General features: G+C 31.1%; 1 protein-coding gene across 1 annotated transcript; it reads right to left on the bottom strand.

Moving 5' to 3' along the window:
- Positions 1 to 5,930: 5,930 nt before the first annotated feature.
- On the bottom strand, positions 5,931 to 18,224 carry LOC101256714 (mitotic spindle checkpoint protein MAD1). Its single transcript, XM_004230367.5, has 16 exons — positions 17,802 to 18,224; positions 16,859 to 16,958; positions 16,065 to 16,225; positions 14,713 to 14,910; positions 14,542 to 14,634; positions 14,095 to 14,211; positions 12,214 to 12,461; positions 11,419 to 11,590; positions 10,992 to 11,102; positions 10,701 to 10,904; positions 9,776 to 9,938; positions 7,321 to 7,411; positions 7,169 to 7,238; positions 6,629 to 6,757; positions 6,433 to 6,471; positions 5,931 to 6,195 (listed from the first exon to the last, which is right to left on the bottom strand). Exons 1-16 carry the CDS (start codon positions 17,979 to 17,981, stop codon positions 6,106 to 6,108), a joined length of 2,166 nt encoding a protein of 721 aa, XP_004230415.1. The 5' UTR covers positions 17,982 to 18,224; the 3' UTR covers positions 5,931 to 6,105.
- Between the last annotated feature and the right edge of the window lie 7,034 nt (positions 18,225 to 25,258).

The raw sequence follows: 25,258 nt of genomic DNA on the forward strand, positions 1-25,258 counted from the left end.
CAAATATTTTTATCGAATAAATGGTGTATTTAGAAAATATTTTTTCTTATTTTTCATATTTAGTTTGTCAAAAATTTTAAAAATAAGTTTATTAAAAATGAAAAAACTGACTTTTATTAATGAAAGCAAGAAAAACAAGTTTCACCGATAACATTCCACAGTATTGATTAGCCTCCAATATACGTCATATTTACCTTAATCTCGCAGCCTCGATCCCACTATCGTACCAAACACACCCAAAAGATCCTTTTCTTTTCAAGAAAATAAAAATTTAAGACATTTTGGTTATGAACTATCATTTTCATGGGTGGGTACTAGAAAACTTTAGTACTAGGAATTTAGGAGAGTGATTTTGACTCTACGCATTATATAATTAAAATTGTAAGAAAAAAGATCAATTTTGATTCATCTTATTTTGTATTAATTTTATGTAGGTGATTCCATATTATAAATTTATAATTATCACAAATTTAATTAGTGCATTTGTCGACGTAGAGTGTTCTTATCCAAGTTTTTTTTATTGACAATAGAGCTTCTTTTTTTTTTAAAAAAAAAAAGAAAGTATCTAGTCACCCAATTAACTTTATATTATATAAATAGTACTATTTACTGTACAAATAGGATTGTGCACATAGCTTCATCAATTCAAAATAATAATGCATATAATTTTGGTCAATATCATTATCGATTGGTTTTTTCTTTTTAGTCTTCTTTCTTTTAAAAAAAAAAGAAAAAAGGTGTCCAGATCTTATGGATCTTGTTTGGTACAATGTTTTTACTTTCTATAAAAATCTAATATCTATCGAAAATCTCCGTAATAGTGTTGTTTATTTTAAATATATTTTGTTATTAATATTGTCATAAAAAATATTTAAATTAAAATTTTATACGGTTCTAGAAAAAATCACTTGATTATTATAATAAACCGTTAATATAAAAAATAATTGTTATATACAAAGAATTTATATATAAAAAAAACTCAAAGTCTATAGCTAAGATTTGGATTGCTATGCACATGACATGTCTAGAAAATATTCTAGTTTTTCTTATATATGTATGAGTTGAATAAAAAAAAAAACTTTGAACTTTCTAAAACCACAAAACTAATTAACTAAGTTTAAAGGTGATAAGTAAAACCTAATCTCCCATGATGATATTAATTGATCTTAATTTGAGAGCAAAATTTGTAGTGCTAGATAGTTGCTTCTTATTATTGATCAGCTGGGGTATATTTGTTTAAACTTAGCCTATGGGCCATATAAACAAATCTTTACCTTACGATTGTGGTGTTCGAGTTAGCTTTCACGCGCCTCAATTAATTTAATGGGATATTTGTTACCTCTCAGCAACAATAAATCTATACACTATTGATGTGTATAATTAACTTGAATTCTAGAATGATTTATATTTGAAGTGTACAGCCATTACTGTTTTTATTTTATTTTATGATCTGGTGGGATCTTCAACATGATATTCTTAGTACAAAGTATAAGTGATGTTGCATCGAACACACAAGGTGAGGTTGAAGTGAAAGCTTAGGTTTTGAGTACATTTTGTTGTCCCTTTGAAATTAAGGTTAAAAAGGAAAAAGGAAAGTCAATATATGATACTATGTCGCTTCATTTTTACATGTCTGATATATTAAAATTAATATTCACGATAATTATTTAGTTTAAAATAAGAGATAATTGACCATTTTATACATGTTTTATCCTCTTATACTACTTTATATGTTTTCACATGACATGTCTAATATCACAAAATTAAGTTCATTTTGATATTTTTGATATATCTTTAGTTTAAGATCACAAGATTGAAAAATATCTTTTACTTTCTTAAATTTTGTATCTAATCAAAATCAAAATAACAAATTGAAACAATCAGAATAATTATTTTCGATCATTTCTCAATGAGTGAGATGACTTGTATAATAGTTATTAGTAATGATACAATAAAATCACTATTTTATTTATTACTATTTAAAAAATATGTCGAATAAAACATAAACAAGTAAACACAAACGAAACTCGGAGTACTATATAGTAAGTGATTTTTATGGACTTTGGGGTTGTCCTTTCTTCCACTCTAAGAAATTCATCGTCATATATCCACCACATTATTTGCCACCTCTTGGATGGTTGAATTTGCCTTTGCTTTTTTTTTTTTTTGGTTACAATTTCAATCTATAATGCTATGTAGTAGTAAAAATTCAGAATGATAATTTTGACTTTTTAACATTTCAATTCTTTCCTTTTCTACTTCCAAATTAATACAAGTCTGACTTAAACATAAGGTTAATAATAAAACTTCTTTCACAATAATATCTCCTTCAAATTATTTACCATAATGAGATAATTTTTAATAAACGTATAATGTATGATGATCATTAAAGAGCTAGATATTGTTTTATACTCCATTACAAACCTTATTTCAGTTATATAATTAATTTCATAGGTAATCCGTAAAACAAAAATACAAAGAGAATTTTAATTTTTTGATAAAATAATGGGAAAAAAAATATAGTATTATTTTTTTCTATTCAAGCGCGAAATGCTCGATTGATCATTTAGCATCAGTACTATAATAAAAATAACTTTTAGTAGCGATAAATAAATACTTAATAAAGAGTGTTGAAGTCTTTACCGACATTAGTTAAATGTCAATAGATTCAATATTGCTGAAGTCTTTAGAAACATATACAAAGAGTGCTAATTGCCGTTAATAATATATTTTTAGCGGCAATTGCTAATTACTTGTCGCTAAAACTAATTTTCGATGTAGAGTTTTAGTTGTTGTTATTATAAGGGTATATGTTGCTTCTTGAAATCACTAATGTTATCTGTTATGATATGACATTAGATTATGCAAAAATAAAACAAATCCCAGAAATGACGAGATTATAAATCTATTCAATAAATTTAAATGCAATAAGAAATGATGAAAAGCATATACATACATACATATATGTGTGTATAGTGCAGGTACAACAAGTTTTGCACTATGTACAAAACACAGAATTGACAAGATCTAACGTCTATTCAGAATATTCACAATTGTTACATTAAAATGATGACATAATTTAGTGCACGAATTATTACTATATAAGTATATTACTATGTAAGTTCATAATGAAAAATAGTTGGTGTATATACGTGTGGTGTTTATGTGTTCGTGTTGTTTTATTTTCGTAAAAATGACAGTTTGGTGTACAAAGCATTTCATGTTAACAAGCTTGAAAAGAGTTATGATTCTGTGTGTAACATCAATCGTCTATCTTAATACAAATATTAATAACTATTTTCATAATTTTTGACTTATATATATAACGTAATCAACCTTACCTGTATTTATTTATTTATTCCTTAAATATTTTTGTTAATGTCACCATATCATTGTCGGCAAATTGAGGGGAAAAAAGTAGCCATTGTTAGATTATAATCTTATATAATCTTAGTTCCATTAATAAATAAACTTCTTGAGGAATGTAGAAAAAATTACATAATTATTTTAAGATTAATGGAGACTTATATCATATCACTTTAAAAAAAAAACAGGTGTTATATTAATTAGTGGAATTTTGGTTCATGGAACTTTGTAATTGTAATGATTACTACTTCTATATGCAAGCAATTAGAAAAGAAACCTTCATTTTAAAGTAAAAGTTTTTTCTAAATATAAATTATATAATAATGACTATAAAATTTGAATGCCTCAATGTGCATATATTCAACAATTAAGTAGAAAGGGATGGAAGTGAGTGGAAGGAAAACAAAAAAACAAAAGAATTTTAATTTTTTTTCCTTTAGGATTTTTATTTTCATCTATTATCTGATATTTATTTTAAGATTGAATTAATTTTGAATTTATCGAAAAAAAATTCATTTTAAAAATAAAGATAGACAATTACTTAGAAGGTCTTTACTAATTCATATGCGACTATTCTTTAATTTTTTTTGTTTTCCAATAATTTATGAGGTCTGCAAGTTTCACATTAAAATATCGATAGTTCTATGAAAGAAAATATATATATATATATATATATATATATTTATCACCCTTTGACCTCTGGAAAATGGGAATTAGATGTGGTATATATGTTGAGTGCTTATCTAACTAACCAATTAAGTTAACCTTTTTGACATTTTTGTAGCCCCAAGACCAATATATGGATCAAATATGAAAAGATTTGGTTGAATTGGTTAAAAAAGTTTAGTTTTTATTTGCTTAATATCTGTCTTTTTCTAAATTTACAAAAGTTGACTCATTGTGTATGGTGCTAATGGAATCCAAGAAAGCATCTTTATCCATTACCCAGTAATCCTTGTTTTTTTTTGGAAACAGCAAATATGAGAAATTTGTTTTTATTTTATTCTACTTTAAGAAGTGGCAGGTGGATTTTGAATTTATACTGTTGCAAGCACATATAATTTCATTCATATTTCAATAATAAAATATTTAATATTTATTTGCGAAGGTCAAATAAAATATATTAGCAATAAATATTGAAAAAAAAATATAGTAATAAAGAAAATCATGCTAAAATTAAATACGTAGTTATAAATCAAAGAATATAAATAAGCTCTTGTCGTCCGACTCTTTTCGAAAATAGTATATAGCAAAAACTTTAATACACCAACATTACTTTACTTTTTAATAATAAGATGGTAAAAGAGTAACAAAAAAGGGTAATGTGTATTCAATATTATTTTTTATTTTGCGAAGGTCAAATAAAACAAATTAACAATAAATATTGGGAAAAAAATATAGTAATGAAGATGTTAATGCTAAAATTAAATGTGTAGTAATAAATCAAAGAGTAAGATAATAAAAGCTCTCTTATCGTCCGACTCTTTTCAAAAATAGTATATAGCAAAAACTTTAATACACCAACATTACTTTACTTTTTAACAATATAGTAAAGGAGTAACAGTAGAAACAATATTGATAATAAGGAACACTATCCAACACTGTTAGGTCAAGATTTCAGTCTTTTTTAAAAAATTTAGTTTCATCAATTAAATTAATAACATCCATATTTTTTTGTCATTCACGATATCTATATCAAACCAAACAACTTAACTTAAAGTAAAAATACATCTTGTTTAATCATAATTAAGAACATATATTTATGATATATATCGAATACGAATAAATTTTGAGAGTATTGATTGAGAGGTACATAAATAAAGAGAAAGGGATGAAAGGCTAATAAGTTAATGGGGATCTACAGACACCACCTAAATTCAAAAGCAATGTCCCTTCATTGTCTCCCACATTGTCCAAAATATTCCAACATTGTACTGCATCATCATCATTCAATACAATTAAAAGTTTTTTTTTTTCAAGGAATGACAATATAGGATTATCGTATGTTATATTGTTTTGGTTACTACTTTTTGCCGACAAACCAGTTGTTTATTTACACATGTTACCTATAAGTTTAAATTATGTAGGGGCTTCTATTTTATACATAGCCTAATGCTGCCAAGTGTCAATTTAATTCATAAGTTTCCTAAAACCTATATATGTAAAACATAGATCTGCAAGTTGATGATGCTATTTATATATTATCCCCAAGTCCTCAAAACCTGATTGGCCCCTACCCAAAAGAAAAGAGATTAGCATTTTGTGCTCAAAGAGAAGAAAACAAAGAAATATATTGAAGGTTGTATTTGTTTGGTAGAGAAACAATGTGAATTTCTTGTTTATTTTCTTGTGTTGAAGTAAGTAAACATATAATCTAGACAAGTACCGTATAAAAATATTGTTGGAGATTGGGAGCTATGAGAGTAGGGTGAAGACAGGGCGTGGAGGAACACAATCAATGTAAAATGTTATTTGAGTTACTTGTTTTCTCTATAACGGAAAATCATTTCCTATCGAACACACCTCAGGTGTTTAAATAATAAATTCCACGGTATACCTTCACCTAGATAAAAATGCCAATTAATTGCCAAAAAAAAACAGACATGAATATGCACTTATACGGTTTAAACTTTAGTTACAGAACATTGATAATTCCCAACAAATCAGAAAGAAGGAACAGTCTAAATTACAATTGCCAACAAGAGAAAGGGACTGAAGAAATCGTTATGTGTTGTTTCTTCAAGACAATGTTCTCTTGTTGAAAGATTCTACAGTTAAATTGGCTGTAAAAGCAGGTATTGAGTTCATCCTTCGAATGAATATTTCAACCTGCAAAAAAACAGAATACCCCAACACTTCAGAAGGTTGAATACCTCGACGTTACCCATTTCTATGACGCTAATAATGATAAAAGCTAGAAAACACAAACTGCTCAAAGATGAAAGCTGACAATGGATAAACAAGAAAGATTAATCGATCACAATTGTAGCAAACTGGAATAACGACAATTGACAATATAAAGTTAGCTTTGCACATAGGCTTTTCTAGAAATTTGTTGTTACATACCTGTTGGGATATCTCAGGTTGAGAGGTGTACTTGTTCGTCTGAAAGATCAAAAAGAAATGAAGTTTGTTACCATGCTTATTCAAAAGTATAATGTTTACATACTGTGCTCGCAATGTGCTGAACTACAACACAAAGTTTGTCAAAAATGCTTCAACCATCCTCCAGCCCACAAAATAAAAACATGGCATATCTTACCAAAATGTTTGTGTTCCCTGATTCATATTCAAATTCAAGCTTTTCTTCATCACTTTGAGCATAAATTGATTGAAGTATAAACCGTGTAACTGCTATTCCATCGGGACGCTGGTGATCATCCATCACAATCTGACAACATCATTCCGATTATAGTTAGGTTGACCAAAAAGTGCTGAAACGGTAATAATGGTGCTATCTTTAGCTAGAAGCTTCTGCAATACATAACTCAAACTACACCTCAGTACTTTTGACATTTAACTCAAACTACACCTCTTTCTGATCCATAAAAAAGAACCCACAAGCAACAAAGTAGAAGAAAATTATCGAGGAAGATTCACCGTGCACTTAATGAAAGATGCTACTGAAGAAATTCCAACAAGATACAACCACCCCAACTCCATGCACAACCCCCAAACTTAAGTTTGAACTAGTGGAACTATAACACATTGGTTGAGATTCCGACTAGACTCCGGACAATATTTTCTAGTGGCAAAATATATTAGTTCAAAATATAGTCATATCCCAGGAGGCATGTAATACCTTATACCCAAAAAGTTCACAGCATGCCCTTCTGAAAACAGAGATCCTATCAGCAAAAACTGTCTTGTACCTGAAGAATGATTAAACTTAGTTTCCGACAAGAACAACAAACCATCGACAATACAAATGCAGAGAAATCCTGAAATATTTACCTCTCCTCACGCTTTTCTAATGTTGCTATTTGCTCTTTCAACTGCATAATCTTTCCAGATATATAAGAATCAACCAGTGTACCCGCATCAGCTGCATAATTGAGAGGTAATGAATAAGAAATTATAAAAGGTGACAAAAAGGTCTCTAAAAACTTATATGTCCAAATTGACACTTTAAAATGCATTAAGCATTGGATAATAGAAACTAACAAAGGGCACTTGAAATCTCACAGTAAATAGACCAGAGAAAGCAGTAAGGTAATGAAGGAACGAAAAGAGGAAGAAAACAAATTTACATTAATACTTAATACTGTTTAACAGCTCCAATGAGCAGAGCATTAACCAGAGAGTTACATACTTCTTTTGACATCTAGAAGTTATGGGTGATAAATAGCTTATACTTCTTTATCAAAATAGCTCCCCTTTTCCTATTCCAAACTAGTAAATGCTTATGATCAAGAAGAACCATCCATATCGAGTGATTCATACCTAAATCCAGAAAGAGTTGGGGCTGCATATATGAACCCACTAAAACCATTGCGCTTCATAAAACTAACAACGTTGTCTGCACAAAATTTTCCCAGACTAGACAGGATATTAGGATAAAAAAATAAATACAGTCCCTACATTCTCAAAAATCATAAAAGATGTAGCCTCTAGTTACCCCCAGAGTTTTGGTCTAGGGGTAACATCGAAATGTGTGATGTGTGGGTTAGTTTCCCATCACGGGTTTGAACCCTTTTCTAAGCAAAAGCCTAGTGGTCAAGTGGAGAAGGATAAAGGGGAAGGCCCATTTACCCACCGAGATCCGAACAGTGCCCACTGATCTTCGAGGATTTATGTTATTTAAAAAAAAGTATAGCCCCTAGTTGCAATTTTTGGAACTGTAGTCCCTAGTTGCAATTCATCATTATAGTTTCTGAATATAAGCTATCACGTAAATTGTAAACTTTAGATTTATTATTTATCATCAGGGTGTAAACTTCTTTAGATATCAAGTACTAAATCCTACTGGAAGTAACCTAGAAACAGGTTCACTAACTTCCTATAGACCAAAAGGCCTGCTGTGTAAGATCTTCCCCGTTATATTTCCCCGTTATGTTTCTTCCTACCAATGCTTCAGTGTATATAACTCAACTGGTGATGCTATTTGAAAACATCAAATAACAATTCTTAGGGATCATATAAAATCACATTGAAGAAAGAAGTAAATCTTTTCTTATCCAAAGATAGAAAGATTATATTTTGACTTCTTCTTTTCTTTTTCCTCTTTTCCAATCCTACATGTATCTTTTGTATTTCAGGAATACTCAAAAATTTTAACTTACAAAAATTATTGGATGTCATTCACGCACTGCAACGACGGCATGTACATTCCTAGGTATCTATCTTTTTCTGAAATGACCTCTACCACTCAATCACGAACTACTTGGTCTGCGATAAATGTCTTCAATATCCATTTCACTTGATTTGAACCTATTTCATTATAGTAATCATTAATTTATCTCCTTCTTTTTAATAAAGGACCAGATAATTTATCTTTTGGGACAAATAGGGTCCTCTAATGCTAGAGGTCTCTATATTTTCCCAGAAATACTAACTCTGTAAGCAAACAAAAATAACTTCTTAACAACTCCGATAAAATGTTAGAACACTAGCACAATTATTCCTTAATCACAAGTTCACAACTATCTTGTACATCCTAATTGGATCTTTTGCTTCCATCCAACTAACTCCACATGGATTTGGAAATACTGTGTCTTGAGACAACTCCCCATGTAAGTCTAGGTCTATTTGTGATACCTACTGATCACTGCATTTGGAGAGATAGCCAAACCATCTCAGACAATATTCTCTCATTTTTGCTCTTTTAGAGCACTAATATTTTCTTTCGCCGGTGATGATTTCTAATGTTACATACTGCAAATTCATCATAAGATCTATATTTTTACAAAATTCATCTTGTAAACATTGTTCAGCCTTGGAAGTCCTAGGTCACAAACAAAACTGAAGATATATTTTATCTCTACTTGATGAAGTAAGAAACAAAATTGTACCAAGGGTTTTAGGAGTCAACCAGCTTAGACCAGCGAAAGTAGAAATATGATTTAATATCATTTTAGAGTTCCATAGTACAAAATAATAGATGAATCTTTTAGAAGGAAAACCCACTCCAAACTTTTTGAAGAATTTCTTAATCAAGAAGAGATTATTTCCAGTATTATGCAGTTTTCACATATCTTTTGCCTGTCTAGGTAATGATTTGTATGAGAATTATAAATCTTTATAACAATGTTGAATAACAGACCAGAGCTTCAACCAAAATGACAGCCAGGGAGCACAAGACTAGAATAGTTGTAACATAACTCAACTGCAGTCTGTTTAATAACAGGAAAGGCACTGAATGACAACAAATCACAGGCATACATGTACTTAAAATTGAAGTTATGTGCACCTGACTGCCCTTTTAACTCTTGAACAGCCAGTAACTGTTCTTTTGTCTTCTGCAACTCATTCTGAAGAGCCTCTATTGTTTGTTTTGCCTCATTTTCAACTCCCAGGGTGTTGACCATTCGCAAGACTTTAGTATTAGCAGATGAATAGTCCCCATGACCTAACTGCAAGGGGACCAAAAGTAACCTAAGGATACTAAAAATGGGTTACAGACTTACAACATTAAAATTATACACTCTCATTGGAACAATGATCTGAAGCACCAATAATGTTTCATTCTAGTAAGAGACATACACATGTGCATTCCATAACGGCATAAGAAGTAAAAAAAGAATACATTCGCAAAAAAAAAAAATATATTTTCTGCAGCAGATAGCATCCTCACTGACGTTAGAATTTCATTAGGTAGATAACAATGAAAGCAAATGCATACAAGTAAGCATGGTACTCAAAAGCAGTTTTCGCATCGACATATATTATGTATTTCATCAGGCAAAAGGTTCACCTAGCAGTCAAGTAGACCTATAAAGCATATCAACGAAACATAGGAGAAATGCCACTCCATTTTTCACGAAAGAGGCAAAACAAAGCATATAATATCAGCATCATTAATGGGATTTAGAATATGATAAGATGGATATAAAACAGAAGGAAAAACAAGAAAAGCAATTCTAAATTATAGCAAAAAAAAGATCATATTCTACTCGCTCAAGTATACTGAGAAGTCATAAGCTGCATAACCACCAAATGCATGTACCAGTATCTCTAAAGGTCTTAAACAAATATCTAGAACATGAAATTCTTGTGTGTCATGGATGAACAGCAGCCCATTAGCATTTCCTGCCAGAGATTTATCACTTGTCTGAAACATATATTTTAAGAAACATAAAAATACAGCAGTACAAAGTATGTAGCCCAGAAGTAACCTTGGACTCCAAGAGAGCTATCTGAGAACGTAAGCCATCACCCTCCCTCTCCAATGATTTTATTCTTCTAGCTTCACTATTTAGTTTCTCATTGAGAAACTTTATTTCATTGAGCTGGCGAATATTAACTTCTTTTTGTTCAGATAAATAGCTCTCCAGTTCCTTTATACAGTTCTCTTTCTTGGCAAGAGATGCTTCAAGCTCCTGTAGTCAGGATATAACTACCACAATTAGATAAAGCACAAATCATAAGGTAGTTTTTCAATAGGAAAAAAGGGCAGGGATTATAACCTGAAGAATAGCTCCACTGACCACTTCATGTCCACTTTCGACACTCTTCTGCTTCCTTAAGTCCTCAATGACATTTTTTAAACGATCCGTTTCCTCCATAACAGAAGCAAGCTACAAAGAAATTTGAGATCAAATTCATAACAAGTTAAAAAGAACAAAGAGGACAGGAAAAGGGTCAACAAGAGGCATATGATTACCAGAAAAAAGGTAGCCATATACTTGCATTCCACTGTTTGGGAAGAGTAATATCAACACAAAGATTAATAAGAACTCAGTCTATAAAAACCTACTTACCTGGAATTCAAATCCACTTTTTTATGGCGTACTTCCCAAGCTAGGAATCAAGAAGAAACAGAGACAACAAGGAAGACGAAAAGCAATTTTACAGTAACTACTTTCTGAAGCAGCAGATGCAAAATATGCTAACCTTCAACTCAATCCTCTTGATTTCTGATTTTGAAGATTCCGCTTTCTCCTTTGCAAGTACAGCCTCATTCTCTGCTTCCTTTTTCTCAAGATCAGCAGCGTCGAGAGCCACCTCCATTTGTTTAAGTCGAGCCTGGATCTCACCCACCTTCGTCATGCTATCAAGCACTTCTCTGGTTCCCAGAAGAGGAAACAAAAACTCTTGAATACCAATTGGTTGGTGATGGAAGCAAAGCAAGAAAATCATGCAATTTCCACCCAACTCATCTAGAGAAAGGGGATAGAAATAATTTCATCCTTTTTCCAAGTTCCTTTTTACAATAAGTCAAGTTTCACATAAAGCAGTTATATCTCTCAATACTAGCTACTGTAACAAAAGACCAATGATAAGTGTAGGAAATCAAGAATCTGAATTTATCTTTTTAAGGTATGAAAGATGTGCATCATTTTATTAACTAAACATGCAAGGAATATACAGGTTCACTTCATATATTTACATCTATGAATGTTTCTACTAAATCTAGGTTGATTGGTGTCAATTTGTAGGACAGTGCACATCATACTACTCCAGCGAAAACAACAATGATTTAGTATTAAACAATTCAGAGGAAGTTTAGAAAGCTTCCCACATTAAGTCAATCATTAAATCAACAAAAGAAACTCCTAATGTACTATTAAGCTCCAATGAGGAGCATGAAGTTAGAAACAGAGTTCTTCAGTGAAAATACTTGCTTCAGGACGAGAAAAAATTTAGGAAGCACCAAAATGAAGGAAAAACTGAAAATCAACAGGTTACCTCTGCAGAGCTGCAAATTTGGGAGGCACATCAGCAGCACATGATGCACCAGGAATGTCCTTAACTATTGATTTCCAAGCATTTAGTTCATCCTCTAACTTCTCCATATCTCCTTGAAGCACTGCTAGTTTTAGTAGCTCCGACTCTGCCCTCTCTCTCCGGCCTTTTTCCTCAAGTATCGTTATCTTCAATAACTCAATGTTTTCATGAGACGATTTCAGCTTTCTTGCTTCACGCACTTCAGCCTCCTGGTGAGGAATCAAGATTGATCAATCAAACATTTGCTAACCAAAGTTAAATTTTGTTTTTGTTTTTGTTTTTTATTTTTATTTTAATATTTAAGTGATGAGTTTCAACTAGTTTGTTGTTATTAGCAAAATATGTAGAGATTTGAAGAACATAAAGAATAAATAAGAAAGAAGAAGGCAAAAATAACAAATAAAATATAAGATTAACTAATTTTAAAAAAATTGAATGTAAATTGTTGTCAAAAAAAAATTCAATGTATATTGTCACATGGATGCGACTTAACTTCTGGCCACCACACATTACAAAGAGAGTGAAGTCATTCTCCATACCACTTGGCACTAATGAGAGTGTTTAGATAGTATATGTTATAGTTCATGGGGTAACAGTACATTCTATAGTTTAAGCATCAATCTTGCAAAACATTGATAGTTCAGAGTTTTATTTGTGTATTAACCTTTTTTCTTTTTTGAGAAATAAACCAAAGTTCAAATTCTTTATAGTAAAATGTGGCACTGAAAAGAAACGATCTGAAAACCGGTGGGATAGTCATGCGAGTTAGTTACTGATCCAGCATAACTAAAATTTAGTAGAGCAAAATAACTTCAACATAAGATCAATCTTTCACCTCCTTTATAACAATCTCATCAAAGCTAAAAGGAAAAACCTTCCAATAGTTTAGAAGCTAATCCAGAAACTAGCAGGATATACACAGCTTATCATGGAATTACTCTATTTATAAAGTTATTTTCCCAATCATCGTACAGTAAGCTCAAAACTGATTATCTCAGTCATGGCACAGACAACGCAAATTTCTCACTAATGTAAGCAGTGTTTTCGACGGCGAGAGGCGACAAGAGGCGACAAAAGGCGACAAGGGCCTGCTTCACGCGGCGAGCCGCTCGCCTTTTTGAAAAAGGCGCCAGTTAATACCAAAAATTAAATATATTTAATTGCATATATAAATATCCAAAATCTCAATAGCAATAACATATATTAGCAAAATACTTCAATTCAAAAACTCATAAGAGAACAGAGGAAAAAAACATAGAGCAGTCAGCACACTAAACATTTTTCCCTTATTACTTATGCTGATTCAGCAGTGATTAAGGAAAAAAAAAACAGAGCAACTGAAGAAGAAGAAAACTCAAGAAGAATTGAAGAAGAAGAACAGAAAAGATTGCACGAGGAAGAGGAGTCGAGGAGCAGCAAAAAAGAGGTATACCTCAGGTCCTCAGTGCAGCAGCAACTCGAAGTCTCGAAGAGACGCGACCGGCGAGGGGAAGAGGAGTCGGGGAGAAGAATCGCGAGGGGAAGAAGAGTCGCGCAGCAGCAAATTTTGAAAATAGAAAGAAAAAAAACCCTAATTTTGACTAATATTGTAAAGTCAAATCTTTTTAAAAAAATTAAATCACAAAGGCGCCGCCATTATTGTCGCCATTAGCTCGCCATGGGTCGCCTTTTGTATGTCGCCTCGCCTCAGTGTGGAATGGCGAGAAGGGCTCGCCTCGCCTCGTCTCTCGCCTTTGGCGATGAAGAGCTCGCCATTCACAACACTGACTGTAAGTGCTAGTAAGAACTAACAAAAAGCATTTAATTGCACATTAGACTATCACAAATGATGATGTAACTTACATAGCTTCTAAGTTCCTCCTGCAAATGCTTCACCAAAATGTTGCTGTCACTAGAACAACCTTCTTGAAATGTGAAACTTGACAGTTTCTTCTCTGCTTCAGTTTTCTGCTGCATGCACTGGGAAAAGACAAAAGAAAATTGTAAGTTCATTATAATGCAACATTGCCAAAAATGATAAACTAACAGACAGAAAATGATGCAAATGACAAAAAGAAAATAGACAGAAGAAAACATGCAAGACCATCATAGAGGATCTCATTTGATGACATTCAACAACTTATGCAATTACATATTAAAATGTCAAAAAATAACTTCATCAAAAGAATCTAAAATTTGAAAAAGAATAGATAAGCCTCCACTCTCTTTGCTCCAACATATGCTTGTGCGAACTCATGAGTGATGTTTAAGACAACAAAGCAGTAATTCTAAGATAGAAGATGCATTGACCTCATCAAGTCTCTTCCTTAGTTCTTCCAGCTGCTCCTTCAGCAGCACTGACTCTTCCTCGGCATTGGTAGCTCTGAATTCCATTCTTTCAAGCTGCATGAAAGCATGTTAGATGTTGGATATAGCATTTCCTTGCACCTCAGACAGAGCTTTCACAGAACAAATTCTCACATTGTTACTTATTTTTGTGATAGAAAACTTGGATTCACTTTTGAGCAGCTCAAGATCATTCTGCAAACGACTTTTCTCTCTTTCTATACTTTCCGACACACTACTAAGCTTTCTCTCTAAAAGACTTGCTTTTTCTTCTGCTGCAGCAGCTGACGTCTCAACTTTTTTACGAAGATTCATCTCGTTTTGGAACTTCACCTAGAAGACAATGAGATGGGAGACAAATTATATCACAGATGGCACGAAGGAGATAGTTAAGAAAGTTATACAGATTAAGTACCTCAAGAATTGATAAATGCTAGCAAAGAAAACCTCCAATAGAAACATGAATAACTGGAGGTATGTCCCCAACCATTCATTCAGCAGTTAAATGGTAAATCTCCTCCTATGCATTTACACTCTGATGTATACATGTTGCTATAAATTGTTGCTTAAAGAAAGAAATAACAGAAAACAACTCTAATATTACGACCAAAGCATGACTTGTGCTGAGCATTGAGGACCAAGTCACCACACCTCAACAAATGAGATAGATGTACACAGTTTCTTTTATCAGGAGATAGATGTACACATTATTAGTCACAAATCAGTGTCATTATCATTATAACTTGAAAATTATGGTCCCTGCTACTTTTTATTTCAGTTGGAAAGAAAAAAAATGTAATAAAGTTTAAGATGCAGTCTAATCAGATTAAGATAGTGTCTGACTCGCTTCTTACAGAGTCCATGTTCAGTCTTGGTTGGTTCCAAGACTTTTGCAGGGTAAATGCGATGACTCCAGTTGTTTTGGAGCACAGAGTGCAAAAATTGGCTTGGTTTCAAGATGTAGAATCTAAGAAGGATCTCATTTGATATATATTCAAAGTGATTTATAAGTGGAAACTGCTTATTATCCTCAACAACAACATACCCAATATAGTCCCACAAGTGGGTTTCCTCTCCAGATCACTTATACACGGGCTATTCAGAGGAAGGGGTTGAGTGTTTTCAATATGATTTTTTTCTTGTATTTGTTCAATGAGAAATGCTAATTTGTTTCGTCCCCTTACGTCATCCCCCTCTATCAAAATGATCGAAAAGGAAAGCGAGATTGCTTCTTATTCCCATTTGATCTCTTCCATCTGTGTGTCTAAGAATTCCTTGTCAAAAAGAGAGTGTAGTCTCTTCCTAGGCATAAATTATCACACTTACCAAACCAAATTGCCTTAAAGTTAAGTTCAATTTACAGATTAGACCAAATTATTGATGAACTCATACAGCAGCTTAAAAACATGCCAGCCAAAGAGAACCCATTAATTCTTCTCAAGAATGTGACATAAATATAATGAGAAATGACAATTAACATCTAGCACCTCAAGTTCATTGTACAACTGCAACTGTTTTCTGAGCCGTTCATGAGAAACGTTGACCTCCTTCATTAGCTGGTCCTGCAGAGCCTCTTCACGCCCTTTAGCAGCAGCTAGTTCTTGCTCTGCATTGAGAAATTGATCACGAAATTTCTTCCTTTCAGCATCTGCACGTGTAATTCATGTCATCATGCAAATTAATCAATAAGTATTGGAGTATACTTTGCAGAAAAGGTGAATTACAAACCAAATAGTCATTATCCCTCCAGTGGAGTAAAGGGTCAGTGGTGAACAGAGAGAAAAAAATACAAAGGAAATTAACAAAAGAAAAATAAAAGGCATGACAGTTGCTACAAAGGAGTCAACACATGATTAAGGAGACAAAAGATATGAAGACAAATAATATCACTCCAATATGTGTATGAATGGATGTATGTTTGTGTGTATCTATATATGTATGCCTGTATCCATTTATGTAAACACGTGTGTGTATGTTGGAAAGTTACTTCAGTGAAGTTGCCAGTTCTCACATATAAATTTTGAAATAAAGAAGACAGCCTTTTAACAATTGAAATCAGGGGAGCAATTGAACTGTACAAACAAGATTAGCTTAGCCAAGGAACAATTGTAGTGTGCTCTATAGATGTCTCTATCAAAGAATCTTCATTCTCTGGTGTAAAAGTGCATTAAATTGAGCAGTAGAAGGTAAACTTTTAAAAAAGTTTGTTGAAAGGACAAGGAGAAACAAAATCATGTACCCAGTCTATCATAATTCACAGAATTGGATATTTATCACTCACCAGCTTTAAGATAATCATTGTTTAGTGCTTCAAGTTTCGATTGGTTATCACGAGCTTGCTTTTCTGCACTGCTTAAGGCATCAAAAAACTCTGACTTCACCTGATAACAGAATTTGTTTTATATAGATATAAGCAAACTCGTGCAGGCTATCACAAGAACTGAGTACAATAAATAGACAGGGAGCCGTTGATCGGTCATTGGCCAATATAAGAGACACAAGAATGTTAACTTAAAGGAATATATTATTTAACTCAGAGGTCTTCCATCATCTTCTGTGACGCTATCCAAATGTGCTAACCAAGATTAGCTCAATTTGAGTCCATTTAAGATGCAATTATAAGTTGTTCTTTAGTGAAGTAAGTACATTTGTGTTATCAAAAAAGATGAAGTAGATTGTGTTAATGGAGGGCATAAAACACCTGTATGCAAGTAGTATACAGAAAACTAGCAAACAATGTTCTAATTAATTTATATAAAAAAATCTTGCTTGTGATTAGTTCATTGTGAAGAAGCTCAGCCTCAAGTTGACTCAAGAATCAACTACGAATTGGTATACACATCTAAGAGCAAATTCTATCAACATATGAATAAACTTTGAATATAAAGCTCATCAAGGAATCAACCCAAGTTCGAAAAACCATTCTCTTAACATGGATTAATTAGCACTCCAGTAGCAATAAAATCACAGACATGTTTAGTCTGGGAAAATCTCATTAGGTGGACAAAGCGAAAAAACTGAAACAGTCAAGGGAATGGGTGCACCTACTATCTTCATCTCAAGATATATACATAAATAGTTGCAATTTCCACTACCACATAAGAAGAAAAATAGGTATAAGCCTCACTATGTCTGCAGTCACTGATTTAAAACCTTGAATTTACTAAAAAATCAATTCAATACTGGAATTGTAATGAAGAGAGTGGGAATTAATGAATGAATACCATTTGGCGGCATTGATAAGTGCAGAGCATTTGTTCGGAAGATTCTGGGTGATGGTGAGATGATTCCGGCAACGGTGTATCCTCGAAGATGACAAGCTGCTGATTGCCGGAGCTGGGACTTCCATCTTCCGGTTGATTGCTCTGCGCCTTTCGCTTGAATGGTGGTGTTCTCAGGATCATAATACTAGGGTTTTGATAACTTCTACAGTAATTGAATCAAGCTCCGATGATGGCGATTGATGAAAATGTAAGAGGCGAAGCAGCTACTGCAAGTGTTTCGAAAACTGAGGCGCCAATTGGTGAATCGGACCCAAATAATCCGTCGCCAGAGATGACCCGAATCCCTTTGGGCTACTGCTACACTTGTTTGGGTCATTCCCACAAATGTCCTTATTTTGGGCCTCTCACTAATTTTTGCTCTTCAAAATAGGAGTAATATTTAATATCTTTATTTTTGAGTAACACTCACGTGTAACAAACATAAAATTCATATTGGCTTATTATAGGCTTACAGCTATAGTTTGCATAATTAAGATCCATAGCAAATATAAATATGTATATTTCGTTATACATATACAAAAAAAAAACAGATGTATAATTTGCTATACACATACAAACAAAACAGTTGTTAATTCGTTATACATATACAAAAGAAAACAGTTGTATACAAAAGATCAATTATATAATTGGTGTATGTATAAAACGAGAAATGGAGAAAAGCAAAAAAAGCTGGGTAGGAAAATATTTATATTGTATAATTATAAGTGTATATACATTTACACGTGTATATACAATTTTCTATCGCTTTATACAAACAGAAACGTAATTTATACATTTCGTTTCTGTTTGTATAAGGAGAGAGGCGAGCGAGATCTGGGAGAGTGGCGAGCGAGATATGGGAGAGTGGAGAGCGAGATATGGAAGAGGAGAGAGAGGAAAACGAAAATATACGTATATATACAATTTCCTGGCGATTTATACAAACACAAACGCATTTTATACATTTGTGTTTGTATAAAAAGCAAGAGAGGTGAGTGAGACTGCCACCAAACGAGAGTGGCGAGCGAGATCCACCAAGTAAAGAGGCGAAAATAACAATAGTTTGCTATAGGGCACAATTAAATCGAAGCTTGTTTACAACATTTAATTTGAATTAATAACTTGCTATTTTATACAATTTCCTTTATTTTTTAGAGCGTAAAAAATGAAAAACGAGATATAAGTTCAGTTAAAGCTATATCCTAGAACAATAATTTAGTAACACAAATTATGATCCCAAGACCCCATTAAAAAAAAAAACTCAAAGACACAAGTTATGCTTCAGTGGCTCAAATTAGAAATCCAAATATCAGATATTATAAAATTTATACTTCAATCTAAACACTCTCTAAAAAAATTTGCCTTTGTGATATTAGTTTTGCCCAACAAATTTAGGTCACAATTTAAAGTACTTATTAGGTCCACAAATTTTCATTAAATAGACAATAAAGGCAAAAATTAAAGACCATAAATTTAATGGACAAAAAATTAATATCATCCCAAAACAAAGGTATTCTATGCAAAAACTTTAACTTGTTGTAAGCATAAGATAATTAACCACTAAAAATAAGCACATGAGACTAACTAATAAAACAAGTGCTTAAAAACTTTTTTTTTTTATTTACTTGTACACTACAAAAGTGTTAAAGAAAATTATTTCAACTTATAAGTGTACTTATCGAAAATGATAGGTAATTTTTCAATGCTAATATATTATACTCTTGTTAAAATAGGTTATATATTATGTTGAACAGTGATGTTAGGCTTATTGAAATTAAACCCAACACCAATAATATACCGATTTTGAAATAAAGTCATCATATAAAAAATGATTGACATTTAATTTTGAGATGATAATAAAAAATAAATTGAAACTACATTACTTTTTTTTTTATATAAATTTTGTTTTTTACTATATATTATTTTCTTTACCTGCCTAAATTATTAGAATCTATATTGAACATTAAATATATAATTTTTCAAAAATCAACCTACAAATATTATTCAAGACCATACTAAAATAATTCCTAATAAATTTTTGACCATTTTTGTCTCCATTATCCCTAAAGACCCGGGAAAAAGATTTCTTAATTTTCTCCTAATTTTATTTTTGTTAATGTCTTTGAGCTAATATGATAATGACATTTGAAATAAAAATTCAGATGTACGTGCATAGAAATTTATGGGACATAAAGAATTTTTGAAATCTAATTGACCCTCCACCTTAATTAAAACCATGAAATAAAAAAGAAAAAAATATTAACTTATAGAAAAAAAATAACATTGACTTGTAAAAGTTTAAAACTTTTAGTTTGACAAAATATTTTTTTTATTACAACACGTTTAATTTATTGCAATATGAATGCATCATACTTCAATTTTTTGTGTTTAACAATTTCAGCAGCATCATTTTTAGACCATCTTTAAGTTCTTAAACAATATTAAACTTAATTTATAAACATGATTATAAGTTTACAAACGTGTTTCTTAACCCAAATAATAAGTAACTATAGTTTACCTCAAATAATATTTTGATGGTCACTTATGAATTGAATAACACCTATATAAATCGAATACATACTATATTAAAGAGAATATCAAAGTATTTAATTGATCGGCCTAAATAATTATTATTTTTTACGTCAATCAAGAAAATAACAAAATATAATATATATTTCATTAAGCTATCATTTTTTTATAAAAATAAAGTAATTTATATCCTCTTAAAAATTGTGCTATTTAGTATATAATTGAAAATAATCTTTGACTTTAGTGTTGAATTTTTATAATGATGATCGTTTTTTTATTTTTATTTTATTTTAAAGCTAGAATTATACTTCATTTGATTTCTATTTTGTTCTCACTAAAAAATATATGTTTATTAATATTATATCTGTCATTTCAGAAAATCTATATATATATTCTCTCTATTTCACCTTTGAGAGTTTATTAGCCTTCAAAATATGAATTTGACCAACTAATTTATATTCATTTATTGAAATTTTGACTTAAAAACAATAAATAAGGGTATAATAGTAAACTCATTTATTTTCTTAAAAAAGTGAAATTTATATAATATGAAAAGAAAAATACTTGTTACTTTGAAATTTGAACAAAAACGAATATTAACAACAAAACGGAATAATTATATCTTGATTTTCTTAAATAGTAGTAACTATTTTATGAAATTATTTTTAATGATTATGACAACTCAAAAATAAGCCGAAAAAAGTAACAAAAATTAGTCCAATAAAGACTCCAGAAAAGGCCCATAAAGTCCTTACAAAACTATATCCGTGCAAAATTGTCCACAAAAATTGGTACGTGTAATATTAATTAACTATGGTTAAAAATACTTTTTTTTATAGAAATATACTAAACACGAAAGAAATAGACTTGCCTCTTCTTATTTAGGTCTTAGTTAACTATGGTTAAGTTGTCTGGACTAATGTAGGTAATAAAGTTACAAATGTACCCTTCCAACAAACATAGAAAAGTTTTGTCTTTTTTTTTAAAAAAAAAGTTAAACCCAAACAAACATGTGGAGTTCATTTCACGCCTCTTATTATTGGGCCACCATTCCATACTTTCACTTCCATTATTGCTTCTCCTGCATCTCCATCCTCTCATGTCTCTCCCTTTTTTATTTTTTATATCCTATCCGTTCATTTTTACTCGCCTGCTTTCGATTTTAAACCTTGTAGATATTTTAAAGTGATGTATAAGATCTAAAATTATTGGACGAGTAAATGTGAAAAGCAAAATATTTGTCAAGTTATTGTGTGAAATTAAGTCTTAGATCGGCTAATTTAGACCCTAAAAGTTAACTTAAAGGGAGGAGGATTGTCCACGCCAGTGCTTAGCATCTGGTGCGTGAACAATTTTGATTTTTGAGGGGCCAACATCGACTGAGACGGACCCTGCTCTGATACCATGTGATATTAGGTTTTAAGTCTAACTCACACTCCAAAAGCAATCTCCAAGGGAGGAGGATTGTTTAAGCTTTATAAAGAGTCCTACCATCTCATTAATTACCGACGTGAGACTTTTGTCATTCGTAAACATATTGTCTTTTATTTGATTACTAAATCTGAACTAAATTTTATCAAAATTAAAGATTAATAGTATAAGAAGTTGTTTTTATGGAAGTTGATGTATAAATTATCTAAAAAATAATAATGAAAATGATAAAGATATTTTTGAGTTCCCTCAAGCTCTTTTCCTACAATTCTACAAACAAATAATAATTATGATAAATTAAAGAATCAATGAATAATAATACAAAGATAGCTTATTTAATATAGTTATCTTCAAACTAAACTATACTTAAATATATATATTTTTTTACTTTTTTTTTTATATATATATGAGTTGGCTTTACTGTTTGAGTGGGCTATGCACTCAATTTCCCCAACTATAGTGGGACCCTTTTCCCCATTTCCTCGTTATCTTATTAGTTCGACCCAATCCACTATAAGTTCTTAAGAAAATGACAAAATTAGGTTCTTTATAATTATAAAAAAATACAATTTCCACTCAATTATCCTTTAAAATAATTTAATATACTGGTTGGAGGACTGACAAAGGGTACGTAAATTTGGTGGATGTATTAAATTTATGGGATGAAACTTTACTTCTTTAGCTACAAATTATTGTAAATTTATAAGTTGTTTTAACACATTGAATAGTGATTTGTATAAAAATATCATAAATGTTATCAATATTTAAAGAAGTAAAAAAATAAATATATAACTATAATGACATTGTATTTTAAAAGTACAGTTCAAAGTATGTAAACTTGTTAATTAGAAGAGTAATAGTAAGGTTTGAAACTAGTGTCTTTTAATATTTTTTTCGAATAATAATAAATCAATTTCAAAAAGTTAATTAAATGATTTGAGCGGTTTAAATTATCGATATCACATAATAATTGAAGTAATTTGTATTTAATAAACTTATGTCGAATTAAATGACTTGATTCGACATGTAACGATGGAAATAATTTTCAATAAGATTATTTTTTTAAGATGAAATTCATATAGTGAGTTTGGAATATCAAAGTTACAATGAAATTTTATTATGTGATTATACATTTGGTCAACTACTAAAATAAATATGTTTTTTTTTGTGATTTCAATATAAAAACATTTCATACATGGGTTAAAAAAACAAATCATAAAAGATATTTACATTTAAAAATGCAAACGAGTGAATAAATCATTATATATAATGACATTGCATTTTGGAAACACCGTTTAAATATACTATTATACATTTATTTGATGATTTTTTTTTAAAAAAATCATTTATAATAGGATCATAAAATTGTTAATGATGTCTCCATTTGACTAGTCACCCTTTATAAGCTAAACTTCGTTTATTTGATTAGTAGAAATTAAAAAAACGAACAACTCTTAGTTGAATTACTTTCACTTTCACAGGTTTAAACCTAATTTTGCTTCAATTTTTTTTTCAGAAAAAAACTAAATTAATATTAATATTTAAAAAGTCACAGCGTGCAAAGAGTGGTTTAAGGCACCAGCATCATTTGATAATTGAAACACTTATGCTTATATTTTTTTTCGAGCTATTTTATTGACTGATATCATTTATATTTTAATATTTAATATATGCATAAAAAAATATTGAATCACGCTGTTTGAGTTGACATGCCTTCGCCCTTATAAAAATTTACGCAACGTGCATACAAACAATAAATAGCTGTTTTAGTGAATTTGTTTCAACTTATTAGATGAGTAGACGTAGGTTTGAACCAGATTGTTTCAATATTTATTTGAATAACGCTAATTTTTTTTTTTAAATTAATTAAAATACGGAAGGCGGTTTAAATTACTGACATCACATGATAATTGATCACATTCGCTTATATTACCTAAACTATTTTATTAAAGACGATCTTTTTTATATTTCATACATACATAAATAAAAATAATATTGAATCACATCGCTTAAAATTACTTGCCTCCACACTTGTAAAAATGTACGCAACATGCATTCATACTCGTTAACATCGATGTTTTTCATTAAAAAGATAAAACATTAACTAAAATTTAAATAATGAGTTTGAAATTTTAAATTATAATACGATGATATTAATTCTGGAAGTGATTAGAAGCTAAGTTGATAATAATGAAGTTAGTTGTAACAGAATATTCTGTAAAGGTTGGTTACTAGAACAGAGTTAGTTACAAAAAAATTTTGAATAAGTAATTTGTAAGTGAATAATGTGTGATATATAAAAAATTCTCTCTTCTTCAAATTCTGTCTGTACTGCCATGAACAAATTCATCAACTCAATAATCAGTCTAAGTTGAGACCTTCTAGAACTGTTAAGCCTCCTGGTTGGCTCAATGATTTCATAACCAATGCCAAATCATCTGCAAGTTGTGAATATCCTATCTCTGATTGCCTTCAATGCTCTCATTTACCCACGTCTTATCAGGCTTACTTAGGATCATTCTCCTCTCAAAGTGAATCAAAAACCTTCAAAGAAACATCTCAAGATGATAAATGGATTACAACTATGACTGGTGAAATTTGTGCCTTGGAAAGTAACCAGACTTGAGAGGTAGTTGCCTTACCACCAGGAAAACAAGCTATTGGTTCTAAATGGGTGGTCAAGATCAAACACAAAGCTGATGGTTCTATAGACAAGTACAAGGCTAGGTTGGTAGCTAAAGGATACACTCAAAAGGAAGAATTAGACTACCATGAGGACAGTACGGGACTTTCATTAGTATTGCAGCCTCCAAGGAATAGCCTCTGCTACAAATGGATGCTAATAATGCGTTCCTACAAGGTGACTTACATGAAGAAGTATATATGTCTTTACCTCAGGGTTTTCACAAACAGGGGGAGACTAGAGTATGCAAATTATTGAAATCTTTATATGACTTAAAACAAGTTTCTAGACAATGGAATATGAAATTTACTACTGTTTTATTGGAAGCAGGGTACACACAGAGCTCGCATGATCATTGACTATTCATTAAAAAATCTGATAGTGATATAGTTATAGTACTTGTCTATGTTGATGACTTACTAATCACAGGGAACAACCAACACCTAATAGACGATACTCGGAAGACTTTGCACAACAAGTTCAAGATTAAAGACTTGGGATAACTCAAATATTTTTTGGGAATAGAAATATTAAGGTCTGAAAAGGGAGTTCTACTCAATCAAAGGAAGTACACTTTAGAGTTACTTAAGTAAGATTAGGAGGAGCCAAACCAGCTTCTACTCCCATGAAGACGAATGCAAAGCTGACTACAGTAGAGTATGATTCGATAGTTAGAAATAATGATAATCCCGAGTTGACTGATATATCCAGCTACCAACAGTTAGTAGAGAAACTAATTTATTTGACAATCACCAGACCATATATATGTTTTGCA

Source organism: Solanum lycopersicum, chromosome 1 (assembly GCF_036512215.1).
Source record: "Solanum lycopersicum chromosome 1, SLM_r2.1".
In the NCBI taxonomy this organism is placed as follows: domain Eukaryota; kingdom Viridiplantae; phylum Streptophyta; class Magnoliopsida; order Solanales; family Solanaceae; genus Solanum; species Solanum lycopersicum.